Source organism: Kwoniella mangroviensis (genome assembly GCF_000507465.2).
Source record: "Kwoniella mangroviensis CBS 8507 chromosome 1 map unlocalized Ctg02, whole genome shotgun sequence".
Lineage (NCBI taxonomy): Eukaryota > Fungi > Basidiomycota > Tremellomycetes > Tremellales > Cryptococcaceae > Kwoniella > Kwoniella mangrovensis.
Genome location: NW_027062534.1, coordinates 120,571 through 136,379, shown reverse-complemented (window position 1 = coordinate 136,379; position 15,809 = coordinate 120,571). Strand labels below are relative to the sequence as shown.

General features: G+C 45.7%; 7 protein-coding genes across 7 annotated transcripts; 5 read left to right on the top strand and 2 right to left on the bottom strand.

Moving 5' to 3' along the window:
* Nucleotides 1-1,660: 1,660 nt before the first annotated feature.
* I203_105117 (uncharacterized protein) lies at nt 1,661-3,961 on the top strand (the record flags this gene model as incomplete). Its single annotated transcript, XM_019144294.1, has 8 exons — nt 1,661-1,689; nt 1,818-2,087; nt 2,183-2,280; nt 2,363-2,574; nt 2,724-3,319; nt 3,386-3,490; nt 3,544-3,783; nt 3,847-3,961. 8 exons carry the CDS (start codon nt 1,661-1,663, stop codon nt 3,959-3,961), a joined length of 1,665 nt encoding a protein of 554 aa, XP_019005629.1.
* Nucleotides 3,962-4,087: 126 nt separating this feature from the next.
* I203_105116 (uncharacterized protein) lies at nt 4,088-4,336 on the top strand (the record flags this gene model as incomplete). Its single annotated transcript, XM_019144293.1, has 1 exon — nt 4,088-4,336. The coding sequence occupies one exon, from the start codon at nt 4,088-4,090 to the stop codon at nt 4,334-4,336; it is 249 nt and encodes an 82-aa protein (XP_019005628.1).
* A 338-nt stretch (nt 4,337-4,674) lies between these two features.
* I203_105115 (uncharacterized protein) lies at nt 4,675-7,194 on the top strand (the record flags this gene model as incomplete). The annotated part of the gene is made up of 9 exons (XM_065517692.1): nt 4,675-4,712; nt 4,812-4,919; nt 5,073-5,081; nt 5,156-5,253; nt 5,325-6,306; nt 6,360-6,467; nt 6,692-6,745; nt 6,809-6,907; nt 6,969-7,194. The coding sequence occupies 9 exons, from the start codon at nt 4,675-4,677 to the stop codon at nt 7,192-7,194; spliced, it is 1,722 nt and encodes a 573-aa protein (XP_065372996.1).
* Nucleotides 7,195-7,284: 90 nt separating this feature from the next.
* On the bottom strand, nt 7,285-10,889 carry I203_105114 (N-acetyl-gamma-glutamyl-phosphate reductase; the record flags this gene model as incomplete). Its single annotated transcript, XM_019144290.1, has 11 exons — nt 7,285-7,344; nt 7,458-7,505; nt 7,584-7,934; nt 8,088-8,299; nt 8,429-9,653; nt 9,710-9,988; nt 10,045-10,070; nt 10,127-10,188; nt 10,279-10,389; nt 10,459-10,592; nt 10,665-10,889. 11 exons carry the CDS (start codon nt 10,887-10,889, stop codon nt 7,285-7,287), a joined length of 2,733 nt encoding a protein of 910 aa, XP_019005625.1.
* A 455-nt stretch (nt 10,890-11,344) lies between these two features.
* Nucleotides 11,345-12,099, top strand: I203_105113 (uncharacterized protein; the record flags this gene model as incomplete). The annotated part of the gene is made up of 3 exons (XM_065517691.1): nt 11,345-11,368; nt 11,438-11,971; nt 12,028-12,099. 3 exons carry the CDS (start codon nt 11,345-11,347, stop codon nt 12,097-12,099), a joined length of 630 nt encoding a protein of 209 aa, XP_065372995.1.
* Nucleotides 12,100-12,251: 152 nt separating this feature from the next.
* I203_105112 (uncharacterized protein) lies at nt 12,252-14,659 on the top strand (the record flags this gene model as incomplete). The annotated part of the gene is made up of 11 exons (XM_065517690.1): nt 12,252-12,494; nt 12,629-12,926; nt 12,987-13,025; nt 13,087-13,244; nt 13,306-13,386; nt 13,451-13,513; nt 13,588-13,713; nt 13,783-13,876; nt 13,954-14,130; nt 14,227-14,424; nt 14,523-14,659. 11 exons carry the CDS (start codon nt 12,252-12,254, stop codon nt 14,657-14,659), a joined length of 1,614 nt encoding a protein of 537 aa, XP_065372994.1.
* Nucleotides 14,660-14,997: 338 nt separating this feature from the next.
* On the bottom strand, nt 14,998-15,761 carry I203_105111 (mitochondrial 54S ribosomal protein bL21m; the record flags this gene model as incomplete). Its single annotated transcript, XM_019144288.1, has 2 exons — nt 14,998-15,629; nt 15,728-15,761. The coding sequence occupies 2 exons, from the start codon at nt 15,759-15,761 to the stop codon at nt 14,998-15,000; spliced, it is 666 nt and encodes a 221-aa protein (XP_019005623.1).
* Between the last annotated feature and the right edge of the window lie 48 nt (nt 15,762-15,809).

Here is a 15,809-nt window from a genome sequence, read left to right as displayed (position 1 = left end):
ATCTAGGGTGGGAAGTGATGAGAAAAGGAGATGCAAATCCGGTTTAAGCAGAAAATCACCCTGTAGAGGTCATTCATACACTAATATTGCCTGTCGGACCTACATGAAAGCTTGAAGACCAGAGCGTGATAAGATGAACGGTGGACTGTAGGTCATTCCTTGCATGTCGCGTTCCAAATGATTTATGCTTCTGTCAACTGGAATTGAATGGAGCCGACTGACACAACAGTGAAATTATTGAAGAGAGTGCTTGTAAGGAGTGAGTTTTCCGTGCACAAAGGTGGCATTGTTGCTATACTTCTGTGTCCTAACTCTTTTGAGAGAGGCACACCATTACTTTCTGCCACTGCGATCCTTCTGAGAATGTCCCTTGAGTTTTCGCTGATTGAATTGCAGATACAGAGCTGACCACAACTATCATTCGGAATCCTTATGTGCCAAAGGAAGCTAAAGGGTTATGACATGGCTATGGTGTGAGTTCATACTTGCCCACGTTCCCATACTGCCAAGGAGGATTTGTTCTGGGATGATGAGCGTTCTGCATGTTTGCCACGATCCTTCACAAGAGACATCTTAGAAGTCATCTCCCAGAGGCTACGAAAATTATTGAAAATAGATTTATCGGTGTCCTGCGGTAGGTAAATTCTGAGCATGATATGCTTGAGTGCTACATATCGTCAGGGCGAATGTCAACGGCTGAAGTTTGATGAGTTCAATTGATAGATGGTTTCTTGTAAGACGAAACAGATTAAATCACTGTTGAATGATGGGTAGAAATGGTGTCATGAATATACCCATTCCAAGGCGGCGAAGCCGTTACATACCTGACTCATGTCATCGTCATCCACAAGATGTGTGAGGTCCAGGCGTGTTTCAGATCCCCTTAATCGTTCCAGCTTTTAGACTTTTTACAAACAAGACCTTTTGTACTGTGACAATAGTCATGCATTCTAAGACGGTATGGTTTGCTTTGAAGTCAAATGACTTCTGGCCTCCACTATGTCAATGAAAAGAATCTTGCGCTGACGCAAGCTGTACTGGAAAGAATTACCCCAGATGCATTGTCGAAGTCTCAAGATTCAGTAACTTACTTTGAGGTGCTCCTGTGGACGCAGATACCAGGTCATTTGGGGTGCATGTTCAGATGCTCCGATAAGGTCTCCTTCTGGAGACATTGTCCTTAGTGGAGCATGCAGTCACTTTGCTGGAAGCGGGATCGAAAGCATACGGCGGTATGCTGGATACGGCATGATGATACCAAGATGACACGCCTTTGTCAAAGTAGATCACTTGAAAATACCATTGGCCGGGTAAGTCATATGCTTGATGTTGGGCATGAGATGCATCTTAGAGAGAGACTAGTATAGTCCCCCATACTGAAGGCCTGTGGTTCCACCGTAAGCCTACGCATCGCCCCGAATGGATCACAGCATCACTGATGAGCAGGTTCCATAGTATCCCCTGAGGGGAGTTGGTAAGGGCACCCAGAGGCTCGAGCTTGTGTGGGTACAATTGTGTGCATGTGAGTGTGTATTCAGGCAACTTCACGGTCTACTCTATTTTTCTGATAAAGTAGCGATTCATTCAGTCATTCTTGTATGTTTTCCTACAGTCTCGGTATCATACATTGACTTGACGTAACTTCGAGGTGCAAGATCTAATGAGCCCTAAATTGGCAGTTAGGGTTGGGTGAGTTTCTGTCTCCATATTGTTTTCGAGCCGTTCATAGAGATTTCGAGAACGCCGATCGGCCGACTCTTTACGATATTCTGTTGAGCTTCTCAATGCTTACACGAGCATGAGATTGTGACCTATAGTTGGCCGCCCGAGCTAGTCTTGAAGCTTCTCCAAGCAATATCAGAAGATTCTGCAGCTTTACAAACTTACTTCCCCATCTCGTCAACCCAAGCACTTGGTAAATTGAAACAATCTAAGAAGTTTTGTGCTTTGTTCTTCAAGAATGACCAATATATGATAGAGATAGAGAGATTGGGATATGCCAAGAGAGCTCTAGAGGAGGACGATTGGAACATAGAAGAATGGTTGAAGATTGATAGTAAAGACACGGTGTATGATAAGGTTGTACTGTGAGTGACGCTCATACATCTTACTATAGCATGTACAGTATGTTTGAAGGAGACGCCGGACTGACCGTTGAGGTTCGATCATTTGCGTCCCTCAGACTCAAGAGACATCTCAGAAGTGGGAAATTCAAGGAAGATAACGGGATAAGAGATGAGTGGAGATCATTTGACGATATACCAGACAGGAAGGAAAGAGGTATGTGATATCCGTCTCAAATCATGGACTTCCCCTTGAAAGGGTTGATATGCTGATGAAGCTGGATCACGATGAATATCAGACGAACTACTAAAAAAGATTCCGTACTATTTCCTACTGAAGAGGTTATGCAATCCCGACGGAGATCAAAACCACTCTCAACCGCTCATTCTCACCCGTCCCCCCGCCTCCACAAACACCATCAGGAGTGAAAGAAGACAACGATCGCTCTCTGTTATATCAATTTCCTCTTCAGGTTCTGCATCCTCTGCATCCGATGCCCCTAGCTCACCAGTAAGACCCCCGAAAAGCAAGAGGGTCAGAAGGACTGTACCCGATTCTTCTCCTTTGCCGGACGATCACATGGGAGATAACTCTCGAAGACCTCGAGATCGATCAATCAAGGACTCAGCGACCAGCTCATTTCCCCGGTGCATTTGCAGGAGGAAATTACCGAATCTGAGGATAACAGTCAGAATGGCTTTACAGGATCGGAGTCACCAGATTCACCATTACATTCACCTTCATCTGACAGTAATCACGAGACCTGCTCTTCAGATGTCGAAGAAGTACAACTCCCAAGTATATTCGCCAAAGCCAGCAAAACGAGAAGATCTGTCATCAAGAACACCTGGCCGGATCAAGCATGTGCCATACCTCACGGTCCAGGTAGAGGAGTGCAAGACGCTATAGACGTTGACGATCATCAGCATACTGTCGATCATCAAGAGTCAACCGAGGAAGAGAAGCCACATGTCACAGAGTTTGTCGATGAGCTCGGTTCAAACCCTTCTTCCGAAGCGATTCTCTCCTTTGTCATATGCAATGGAGCTCTGGACCAAGATAAATTGAGGTCGACGGCTGTCGCCTCTCTTGAAAGGGAGATGGAGAAAGGAGGACTAGCTCGCGATCTTCTGAACCCGACTATCAAATCGTGGGTGGTCGGACAACAGTCGACGAAACGAACCAGGAAGAACATATTGGAGCGTGCAAGAATGGAGCTGGGATTGGAAGCTATTCAACGTACTATTGATTCAGGGTCAGTGACCATTCTCCTGCAACCAAACATGAGATAGGGCTGAATGTAAAAGTCTCATTGTCGTAGTCTGCGCTCTCGCCCGATTGAAGGGTATGGTATTCATTTTAACTTGATGCCGCTAGGGGATCACGTTGCCAGAGATCTTGTGCGACTGATAGTATTGGCCGGCGGGTGTGTTGTACACTGTAATCCAGTATAACGAGGTATGCTGAAATTGTTCTTAGTGTCATCTTAGATAGTCCACGAGATCGGAAGAGTCGTGACTGCACCACCCTATATCGTCTGGTATGGCAAAAGGAAGATGCTAATGCACATCAGGGGAAAGGACTCCTTGCTAAAGGAATGAATGTATGCTTGGTCAACACTTGGATCCTTCGCTTCTTTTCTATGTGTAAAAACATGGAAAATGAGCATTATCAGATAGAAGAAAGAGTAGATTATCTCGTAGTCGACTCCCAGAACGAGTGAGTGAGCGGAGCACGGAAGTGGATTGGTCAGGAATACTAATGATGGCATATGCTGCATAGGAAACGAGCAGCTGGCACCGGCACACTAGTTTTCGTTGATCCTCCAATCAGCAAATTATTCAAAAAGAATCTCAGGAAACTAGCCAAGTACAATGGATTGCCGATTGAGCCCTGAACTTGATGTGAGCTCATAAAAGATTGTCCTAACAGCTCTGTGGCCTACTTAGAGAAATCTTGGCAAGCGGACAAACGCGTCGTGAGCGGATACGAGCGAAAATATGATTTAGGAATTCATATCACTATGAATCCAAAACAGGGAGCGGTAGCCGCCAATGGTATGATGGTCAAGCGTATGACGCCTGCCGAATTCTGTGATTATCTAGAAAACCTAAGACAGAATTCTCAAGAGTCCAAGATCTCTATAAATCGTCGCAAGCCGAAAAGGACAAAAAAGAAAGGTAAGAAACGTGGGAAGAAAGTCAGGCAGCCAAACGCTAAAAAGTGGAAAGGTGGCGCCTCTAAGCAGAAGAATGGGGTTAAACAAGAATGAGTGTTGACGAGGTTGTACATATCAGTCTCGCACCATGCGATCATGCACATTACATATCGAAGTATGAATATATTATATGCGTCAGGCCGTGGAAAACAGTGTGATAGGCTTATGCATGAGTTTCGTGACATGCAGCTTATGGTACCGTACTGTGTGTCCACCCATATGATCCCTGAGCGAGGATCTGTGTGTCGTGTGTAGGGTCGTATTGATCACCTGTCGACACGTAGTGGGATTTTGGAGCGTTCTTACTTCTCATTGCTCGTTTTTGCGAGTACCAATTATTTTCATTAATTCCATTTCCAGACCTCTCTCAACCGTTTTAGATCGGACTCAATATGCCGAAAGACAGCTCCGGCGCAGGAGTACGAGTGGGGTGAGCTCTCAGTTTTGCGGCCTCACCGTTGGACACGCTAGGCTATGAGTAACTTAGTTTTTTAATACAGTTTGACTGACTTATATCTACCACGCACAGTTGGAGCCCAGAGCTTACTCTCAAACTGCTTGAATTCCTCAAAGGAGAGAAATACTATCGGCAAGTCTTCTTCCCTCGCTCTTCAACTCAACCTAAAGATCGACACTTGTACGCCCGAGCAGCAGTGATGGAATTTTTCAAGAAGGACGAATGGATGAGAGATGCTAAGCGAAGGGGGCTAGCTCATTGGGACGCATCAGAGAAGGAATGAAGACCTACAACGGCATGGGGAAGTCATATATCAAATCCTATCAATTGCAGAGTCAATCTGTAAGTGGTAGCTTCTCTTCCTCTTTTATCGCAGGACAGGTCGGAGTAAAGCTGACGAGATGTCCTTCACAAAGATTGAAACAGAGGATGTCAGATCAGTATTACAAGAAAAAGTATCAGATTGCAGACAGCTCTACTTCTTTCGATGATATACCTAGTGCAAGTAAACGAGGTGAGTCTCCAATTTCCATCTCCAAGAGTTGCAAACTTAGAACTTGGGCTGATAGGGTTACATTTGAACAGCTAACTTCCGCAGACTGCACCCCTACTACTTCATCCTTCAAGAGCTCTGCGAAAGGGGCGAAAAGAAGTGTCGTGCTGAAGCTCTCGAACTTCGAGATATGCCGAAAGCCTATCCCGAAACAAGGAAAACACCTAAGCGATCACATTCCTTCATATCGAATCCATTGTCCCTCTCAGCCTCAGACGCCGGAACAGACTCTATCGATTCCATCATCTCTACCAAATGCTCCTATTCTAGCCGTTCTGCACCTAGTCGGCCTAAGAAGATGAGGCCCTCTGGACCAGATAGCTCCTCAGCACCAATGGCAGAAGTGAGACCATTGAGAATCGCTGCTCGACCACCACCATTTGGCCCGTCCCAAAGTTCTCTACACACTCCAACAATGTCAGGAGACCTTAAATCACTTCCGGGAGTCGGTGCATCTCTGTTCAAGAAGGGAAATCATGATTCTTCTGGTTCTGACACGGATTCCGATTCCGTTATAGGTCAAGCGTCAGCAATGTCTGACAGTTCTTCGATCGTGTTCCTTCCAGGTCCGCCACCAGGCTCCTTCCTTCCTCGGAAGCTGGAAGAAGAGCACGCACCTGAACGTCCCATCTCCGCAGTGAGGAAACTCGTCGTGACAAATAAGGACCCCTTGGTCTCAATGAACAATGACAAACCCGAAAGAGGACCAGATAAAACGCCTTCACGTGATTACAAAAAGAAGGTTGCAATGGAGGTTGAAGCCGAAGAGTCAACCTCGGTGCTTGGCACTGAGTATGAAAATGTTCATCTTCTGAACCCATCAGAGCTGGGCCGACTATCCAACTTAGTGTTGCGACGACGCTTCATTCAGTCGAAGCAGGAACTGAACCCTCATTGGTACGACAGTGGGATCCTCGACTGGATGGACAAGTATGGAAATCGAGAGAGGTATGCTCGTCAGCGAGCTACTTTGGAATTAGGCTTGGAGCTGATCAGAAGATGGAGTGAACGATCGTGAGTTCAGTGGGGAGATACAATTACGAATACTGACTCCGAGAATCCCTCAGGAATGAGGCTCACGCGACGTTGTCAACCTACAAATTCCACTTCCCGACGCTCAATGAGGGGGACATATTGGTCAGCGAGATGTCGGAATTGATCGTGAAGCTCGGAGGGTGAATACCTAGCTCTCGGGGGTTGTTGATTTACTGATAGTGTAAGGTAGATACTCGTGTTCGGACGGGGGAGCCTTCCTACGAGACAAGCGCAAGAACGGTGTTGTCGTATGCTCCAAAAACGCAAGTGATCGCGCCATCCTCGACATTCATGCTGATGTGAAGATGTGGTCTCTGAGGACTTGCATCTTTCGACTTATTGAACTATTCCCCAATTGCGTTAGCATCGATACTCTTGGAGAAAGGCTATACTACTTCGCTCGTAGTTTCAGACATGAGTATGTTTGCCGAATGGGGTAGCACTGTGTTGATTGCTATTACTGACCACTGTCTACCCGTAGCCCGGTTCGCGTAATAAGTAAAGGAGCATTGTTTGTAAGCAGCTCAGGCGGTGTGGAAAACGACCATAGCATTACATCCATGGGTATTTCAAGCAACTTGTGAGTCAATTCCAAGCCACTACATGTATCACCAAATGCGCACTGACATATGATGCTCCAGCACTATTGGTCACACTGAGACCTGGTACAGGACGCTTACAACCGATCCAGCCAAAAGGAGATGGCAGAAGAAGCACTGTATCTGTGTAGTGTTAGATGAGCAAAATCCCCTTTCCGACGCCAGAAGTTCCGACGAATGGGGTTGTGTGATGACTCCCATGGGATTTGCCAATTACATTAGTGAGCTTAGAGAGAAAAAAAAGCTTTCAAATGCCGGACGAGAATAGCTTGTTGAAGGTTATGCAGACTAGCGGATGAGATGACGTGGTCAGGTAGACTAAAAGTATGCATTCGTTTGATCATGTTTCATCTGTAGACTAGAGCTTGTCAAGAGGAATACCAGCTAATTCTTCGTAGCCGAGAGCATTGTTGAGATTCTTCATATTACAAAATTAGACATCAGCATAAGTGTGCTTTCATTCGAGCGTGAGATCTTGCCGGTGTTTGCAGAGATAGGGGGCATGAGTGAGTCGAAAAGAGCATGACTCACCTGCATACACTGAGTTGCAGCTCCTTTAAGCAAGTTATCCAATGTTCCCTATCAACACAAAACCACCATCAGACCTCTATCTTTCGTCCACCACTGAGGGGAATCAGCATTGATCAGATCACTCACGACAACCACAACCCGCTTTCCGGAACTATGTACCTGCACTCCACCCATTTTCCAACCATGTCTACCTTCGATATCCCTAACATCGGGTACAGTCTTGCCCAATTCGATCAATCGTTCATTCTGGTATTTCTCCTGGTACAACTCGAAGATCTCTGAAGCTCTGAAAGACTTGTCGAGAGGGGCAGTGAGAACTGAGATTATACCTGAGAACCAAGGAGCGACGTTCGGGATGAAAGCGAGTTTGAAATCTTGTTGGGAGGTAAGGCTTGATAGATGATTGGAAGCTTCCCTTTCGTGGATGTGGTCGGTTAGGGAGTATGGTCGGATTGAAAGACCGAGGTCTTGAGCGGACTAAATTATATAAAAATGTTATAATTAGTATCAAGCAGGGTATACCAAGATATATAGGTAAAATAGATGGAATGAATTGTCGATCAAGTATGAGGTGGATTGGGTTGTAATGGTTCTAAGGTAGATAATTTTATCCGGAAGACAACAACTCACAATCTTAGGAACAGTCTTGGGTCTACCTTCTTCATCCTTCTCACCTGATTTCGTACCCGCACCTGAAAATCCCGATACCCCAAAGACCGATGGCATTTGGGACTTATCCAAGTGAGGCATGAGGGGAGCCAAGAGCAGTTGAGTGTTGGTAGCGTAACATCCAGGATTGGAAATTCTAGTTGATCGTTTAGATTCTTCACGTCCGTATAATTCTATTTTTTTGCATTCACATAACAAATGCATATGCATATGACAAATTCAATTTAATTCAGCTTATATTCTTCTTTATATCTACAATACATAGCCTCTCCTTAATGTCTTTCAAACGGAAATTGTCTCACCCGGCAAACCATATGTCCAATCCTTCTCGAACCTATAATCCGCACCCAAATCTACGATAACTCCTTTACCACCTTTTGAGGCTGCCGAGTCGATAGCATCTACGAATGGTTTGCAGATCCCATTGGGGAGAGCCATAACCCATGCGTCGACCTCGTTGGATTCAGCCATCTTACCAACATCCTCGACTGAGAGGTTGGAGTAAGATACTTGGGATTTCTTGTATTCCTTCAGTGGTAATCCAGCTAATTCTCTTGAAGAGACATGAGTGAGATCCAAGTGAGGGTGACTGTCGATCAATGAGATTAGATTTTGACCTGTGTAGCCCCTGGCTCCAATCAAAGCTACTTTCTTCCTGGGTACCTCTGCAGCAGTGGCGTAACCTCTTCTACCGTTCGAAGTAGAGTTGACGAGAGAGGGTCTAGCGGAAGTCGAAAAAGCTCTAGTAGCTCCTAATCGATGAGGTGGGGTACTGGGTCCAACGGGTAAGAAAACTCTTTCGATTCTACCGGATTGTTCGAACCCTTCGATGATCTTTTCAACCTCTTTGACATCAGCTACACCGTACCAGAACAACGATCTTCCAGCTCGAGTAAAACTTCCGTCGGCTCTTTCGAAGTGCCATGCTCGGTTCTCGTCATCTGCATTGGCAGTCCAGAACAACCTCTTGTGATCTTTCTTGATGGTGTCAAAGACGTTATCGGCAATCTTGTTCAACATACCATTACCCGAGGGGAGGAACTTGGTCATGACGGGGGTTTCTCCTTGAGGATGAGAGACAACAGCAACGACGTCGAAAGGTTCATCACCGTAGATCGTAGTAGGGGTGTTTTTGAAATCACCAAAGATCTCAGCAACGCTTCGTTTACCGGAGATAACTTCAGGATCTCTTTCAGTGAAAACCTGTCGGAGTTGAGTGGATCCAACAGCTTCTACACCGGTTTGCTTGTACAACTTGTGTCCTCTTCGGATCAAGGTACCGGCACCGGCATCGGTGAAAAGTTCCTTCTGGAGCATACCGGTGGAAATGATAGCGACGGAAGAAGTTCGAGGGAGAGTATCGAGGAGTTCTTTGATTTCTCGGATCTTGAGTTTGGTACCGAATTTGACCCATGATTCCTTCATGAGGGAATCGTACTCCTCATCAAGGTTGATGGTAGAGATTTTCTTTCCGGATACACCGTGGAAAAGACCACCCTTCTCGTTGAGGTATACGATCTTCATGGGCTGTGTTCACAAGGATAGTCAGCAGCCATTGGGGATTCTTTACGGAGATGGCTCACCTCGAGGACTCTAGCCAATTCTCCAGCAGCGACATCTGCATTAACGTTCAAGATCTGACCTTCGGCATTTTCAGCAAGCGAGGTGAGGATGGGCAGACATCCAGCTTTGATAGCAGCTTCGATAGGAGCTTTATCAACTCGAGTGATCTTTCCCACAAGACCATATTTGGCTTTGTCGAGATAGTCGGCGGTGAAAACACCGGTGGGAATGGGTCGAGCACGTGTACCGAGTCGTTCAAGAGCAGTGGTAAGCTTGAGGTTTTCTTGGAGGAAAACTCGCTACACACAGAATCAGCATGCTGTGACATACAAAACGATGACTCGATTTTACTCACTCGAGCGATAGAAAGGGTTTTGGGGTCTAATGAGATCTGTCAGCTAAATGTATTGATTGTTGCACGTCAATGATCAACTGACCTGTAATTCGGATACCGTCTTCGTAGTCTGGGACGATACCTTCAGCTTCGAGAATGTCGTTACTGCCAGGAACAAAGAGGTCAGCTTAGTCTGCCAAAGAAAGAAGGTGAGATGCAGATCATGCAAAAGGGAGAGATACGAGCCCGACTTACAGCTGAGGACCAGCACCGTGTAATACTATAGGGAACAGCCCAAGTCTGTTCAAGAATGACAATGAAAGAGCGAGATCGTCAAGCTCGTTGGTGAGGATAGCACCACCGATTCTATACCGTAATCGAGTTCAGTCTGGTTTCCTTATTGAAAAGATAATCCGGAGATTTCGATTGACTTACTTGAGAACAGCGAACTTTGCTTCTGGGAGAACACCACCGGGAGAAGCGTCTTTGGATGATTGGGTGAAGATACGAAGGTATCTTTCTACTTCGTGCCGTGATCCCAAAGAGTACAAAAGTCTGATGATAGTGTCCTATCGAATCCAACCATCTCATCAGTCTCTGCGCTGTTTATTTACTCATGCAAGGGTTACTTGATGACTTACCCTATCCATACCACCTTCCCTCCCAGCGCCAATGGAGCTAGTCAAACCCCTCTTCCTGATCTCATGTCCCACTTTCTTAACATCTAATTCGAAGAGGACATTCTCCTTGGTAGATAGCTGAGAAGCGGAAGCTGATACGGGAGCGGAGGGTTTTGAGAATGCTCGGACGGAAGGTCTAGAGAGGTTGAGGGCGGAACGAGGGATGTTGGAGCACCGTCTTAACATTGTGTATGTGGGCGTCCAATCGTGTGTCGATGTGATCTATATATAGTGAAGGTTATGTGGTGCACAAAGAGGATTCAAGTGGAGAGAGAACATGAACCGAACCCAACCCAGTCCACCTCCAACCCAACCCAGAGTAGGCGAGTCAGTCGAACGAAATGTACCCCACTGACTGATAAGCTGATAAGAGGTAATCTTAACCGAGACGAGACACACACAGGATAGACCGACATATTGCCACATCACTGGGTAAGCGGAGTCAATTCAGATGAAATCCAAAACACTGCATCACCCAAAAGAGGCAACTAAAAGTACGCGGCTGCCTTTTGGGTTGAACGAGGTGTGAGAGAGAGTGGGAATGTCAACAAACCATGACCAAACAACAACATCACCGTACACTGTACATACGATATTACAGCTAACCAACACATCGCATAGCGACCACCACCACACTCAGCATGACTGACGATCAAGAGAACATAGTATGTCACTCAGTCAGTCCATGCACCGTGATATAGATACGGACTGATACATCATGTTACCTCTCATAGGCACCAATGTCACGATTACCTCGATTGGCCTCGTCACCCGCCAGACCATCTTCCATACCTACCCTCAGCTCAGCTCCATTGGTATCATCTGGCAATGCGAACAAAAGGAAATTGCCTTCATCACCATTAGCTCCGCCATCTACCAAACGATCAGTATCTGGATCAAGTTCCGGGCTGAGATCATCGCAAAGAGGGGGATTCGTTCCTTCTGCCGTCCAGGAACCCTCCTCAACTGGGAGATCTGCATCAGCTTTCGGAGCACCAACAAATAGGAGAACGGGAAGTACGGAAAGTACGAGGAGTGCTGGTTCATCATCCACATCGGCAACTACCAGAGCTAGAACGGCTGGGACTGTGATCAAACGACCACCTGTCAGCGCAAGTTCGACTACAACTCGGAACGGAAGCACGTTAGGAAGAAGCATAGGTCCTAGCGCCAGAGCTACTAGTAGAGGTGTCAGTCCTGGACTGGCTGGAACGTCAACGGCGAGATCAGCTATAGGGAGTGGAGTAGCTAGTGCTGCTCAATTCAAGGTGGGTTAGCTATCCTGGATGGGTCGTATTTATCAGCTAACTTTTTGGGTGAACAGAGCCATGACGGAAGACTTGAGAATGTTGAAAGGATGGTAGGAGGCTTCAAGGATCTGTTGGAACGAGAGTGAGTGATGAAAAATTCACATGCTAAGATATCACTGCTGACTTCGATCGACTCTGTTTCTTAGACAAGCAAAAAGTCAGTTGACCGATTCTGGAGACCGAGCCTACAACTGATGTCCATATTACATCTTCTCACTTCGCAGTATCGTCCCTTCAAATGTCCCAAGTCGATCTTCAAGCCCTCCTCCAGTCCACTCAAAACACCGAAAGAGAAGCTAGGAGAGATCTATCTTCAGCTTCTGAAGAACTCGCGGCTCTGCGTGCGTCTCATGCTAGAGAGATTGATGATTTGGAAAGGACAATAGCTAGGAAGGATCGTGAGAAGAGGGCTTTAGAAGATGAGTTGAGGGATAGTAGAGAAGAAGTGAGTAGGGAGAGAGAGACGATACGACAGTTGAGGGTGAGCTCAAGCTGCATTATTCACCCGGCCTGCGTCCAACGTTCCATCATAATACTATCTTGTTCACTCATTCCCACTGAATTGGGTTATTTATGAATGCTATACGAGATATACTGACATCATCCCTTTCTTAGCAATCTCTTGCCGAGCAATCCACACAGCATATAACGCTCTCCGCTCAACTGCAAGCTTCGCAAATGCAACTGACCAGCGTCCAAGCTGAAGTAGAGCGAGCCACCTTGAGTGTATCTAGCATGAAAGCTGAGTTAGCTGTCGGTCTGGAAAACGCTAAGAAAGCTGAGGAAATGGCAACCGACAGAGTCAGAGCAGCCGAGGAAGAAAGGGATAGAAGGATAGCTGAGATTGAGGAAGAGCTGAGAACTGCTGAGACGATAAGGAGGAAATTGCATAATCAGGTCCAGGAGTTGAAGGGTGAGTTCATCGTTCGCAGCCGTTTTACTCAGACAACTAATGTTGAAGAGTGATTAATAGGTAATATAAGAGTATTTGCCCGTGTCAGACCTGCTCTCGGTAAGCTATCCTATTTCATTCGATATTTCCTGGAATACGAAGCTGATCGTGTCTTGTGTAGCCCACGAATCGTCATCGCCTGAAGCGCTTGCCGAGATCGCTTATGGGGACGAACGAACGGCCCAGGAAACTGGTCAATCTCAGATAGTAGTGAAAAGTAGATCGGAAAGTGCGACTGGACAAGCGAGAGAACAAGAATATCCATTCACTTTTGACAAAGTATGACGCCTTTTTACCTTTCTCTTCAAACTGACGTTGCTGATATATGGTATGTCGATAGATATTCGCTCCTCAAGCTGGCCAGAAGGAAGTCTTCGAAGAGATATCCATGTTGGCCCAATCGGTTCTAGACGGATACAACGTGAGCTGGAATCCGAGAGTTTGTCGGGGCAAGGACAGTCAGCTGATCTTCACCATTTTTACAGGTGTGCATATTTGCCTATGGTCAAACGGGTTCCGGTAAATCTTGGACTATGGAAGGTGGTCAGGTAAACTTTTTCTCTGTTGTCATATCGCAAATAAAAAAGTTAGCTGACTTGCAGATGGGTCGGGTTGATGATAGAACGATCAAGACGCAGGTATGATACCTCGAGCTATCGATATGATCTTCGCCGTTTCTAGTGGTCTGAAGGATCGAGGATGGAAATATCAGATGGAAGGGCAGTATTTGGAAGTGTACAATGAAGTGGTGAGTCTTTCATCATGTCAAATGCAGTCGTTTCTGTCATCTGACTGACCGTGCAATGCAATATGATAGATCAACGATTTACTTGGTAGTGGTCAATTCGATTCGAAGAAACATGAGATCAAAACTGTGGATGGGAAAGTAAGTGTGACGGATGTAGTCAGCAGTGAGTGTCTTTTCAAATTGACATTTCAGCGATTGCACCTCATTTGACTGATTCCTGCCTGTCGTTGTACTATACAGTACCACTCAACAACCCTCGTCAAGTATCTACTTTACTCGAACGAGCAAGTAGTAGACGTGCGGTAGCTGCTACGCTGATGAACGAGCGATCTTCAAGATCCCATTCGGTATTTACGCTGAAAGTCAGAGGTGAAAATCCATTGACTAATGAGAGGTGTGAAGCTATGTTGAACCTTGGTAAGTGGAAACACGTCCATTTTCCAACTATATGTTAGCAGTCGTTTCCGACGATGTACCCAAGAAGCTAAATATCTCCTTCGACATCACATGTAGTCGACTTGGCAGGATCAGAAAGATTAGAGAAATCCGGTGCGGGAGAGAACAAAGATAGGATGAGAGAGACTATCAATATAAACCGATCTTTATCTGCTTTGGCGGATGTCATAGGTGCTTTGGGAAGTGGAAAGGAAGGTGGTCATGTTCCTTATAGGAATTCAACTTTGACTAGGTTATTGCAGACTTCTTTGAGTGGTGAGTTGGATGTTCATCAAGGTTGACAGAGGATGCAAGGGTTATTTGATACACGGTACATGAGAACTGAGCTGATTGAGTATTCTTCGTATTGTCAGGCTCAAGTAAAACACTCATGATGTGTAATCTGTCTCCTCTGTCGGTACATCTCAACGAAACGCTATGTTCACTTAGGTTCGCTACTAAAGTGAATTCGACGGTGGTGGGACAAGTGAAAAAGCAGAATGCCAAGTAGGAAGTATCATGGAGTGGAGTTTTGGGGCTGATTGAAAGCGACATTCCGACGTGACGAGATAGTGAAATCTCTTCGCTTTTTTGCTGGAAGTAATCTGAGATTTTTATCGATGGTAAATCGTTCATATGGACAATCTGGGTTAATGGTTTGCGTACAATACTCAATGAGATATATTCTTTAGAGTACCTTGATATCTTTTCGTTGACTACATTTATCAATGTATTATATGATCTCATCATGACCATGATCAAGATCGATGTATTTTATTGGTTGTGAATATGAGATATACATCCAATATCATACCCTCATACATGATACTAGCTATTAGTAAACCATTACTATATCTCTTTCTCTCCTTTCAACAGTATATCCCCAACTCTCAACCTCGTATAACCCTGTTTATGTTCTATAGTCTTCTTGTATCCCTTTCTTCTCTTTTTCTTCAATATCCTCTCCAAGGGCGATTTGGTATGTTCTAATATCGTCAGATTACAATCCACCAATCCTTCAGGTATGCCCTCGAAACTACTTAATCTTTTGGATTTCCAATTCATTGATCTCTTCAGTATCGCTGCGTTGGACGCCTGACTCCTTATTGCATAATCCCTCGAACCTACTTCCAATACCTTTGTGAGGGATAGAGTACTGCCCGGAGCTTGGATGGGTTTAAGTTGAGGGAGGGTTAAGATATCTTTAGGATGTAAGAGGTAATTTCGAGAGTAGAGACGGGCGATAACGTATCGACCGGAAGATGAAGCTGATTGAGATGATATGAGTGATATAGCCTCGGATGTGGAGTTTGGTAGAGTCGTCAAACTAGAAGAGGAAGAAGAAGGGAGGATAGGTGGTAAATGGGCTAAAGCTGCTGAAGTTGAAGAAGAGGGGATGTCGGAAGGTGGGAGTGGGGTTGTTGGTGGTGGGAGGGGAGCGGTGGTTTGAAGACCCCTTGAGAGTGAGAGTCTAGCGAAGGCTGGGGTTGTACGCAAGGTCAGCGATTGTACATGTTGCACACAAAGATTCCATCGGTATGTTGTACAGGTTGACGGTATGAAAGAGCGAATTACTTACCAGACGATATGCCGGTGCTTGGTCTAGGAGGCATGATGGGTGTGTTGACTTTGTCGTCCTCGCCCTCGTTCCAGTTGGTTTG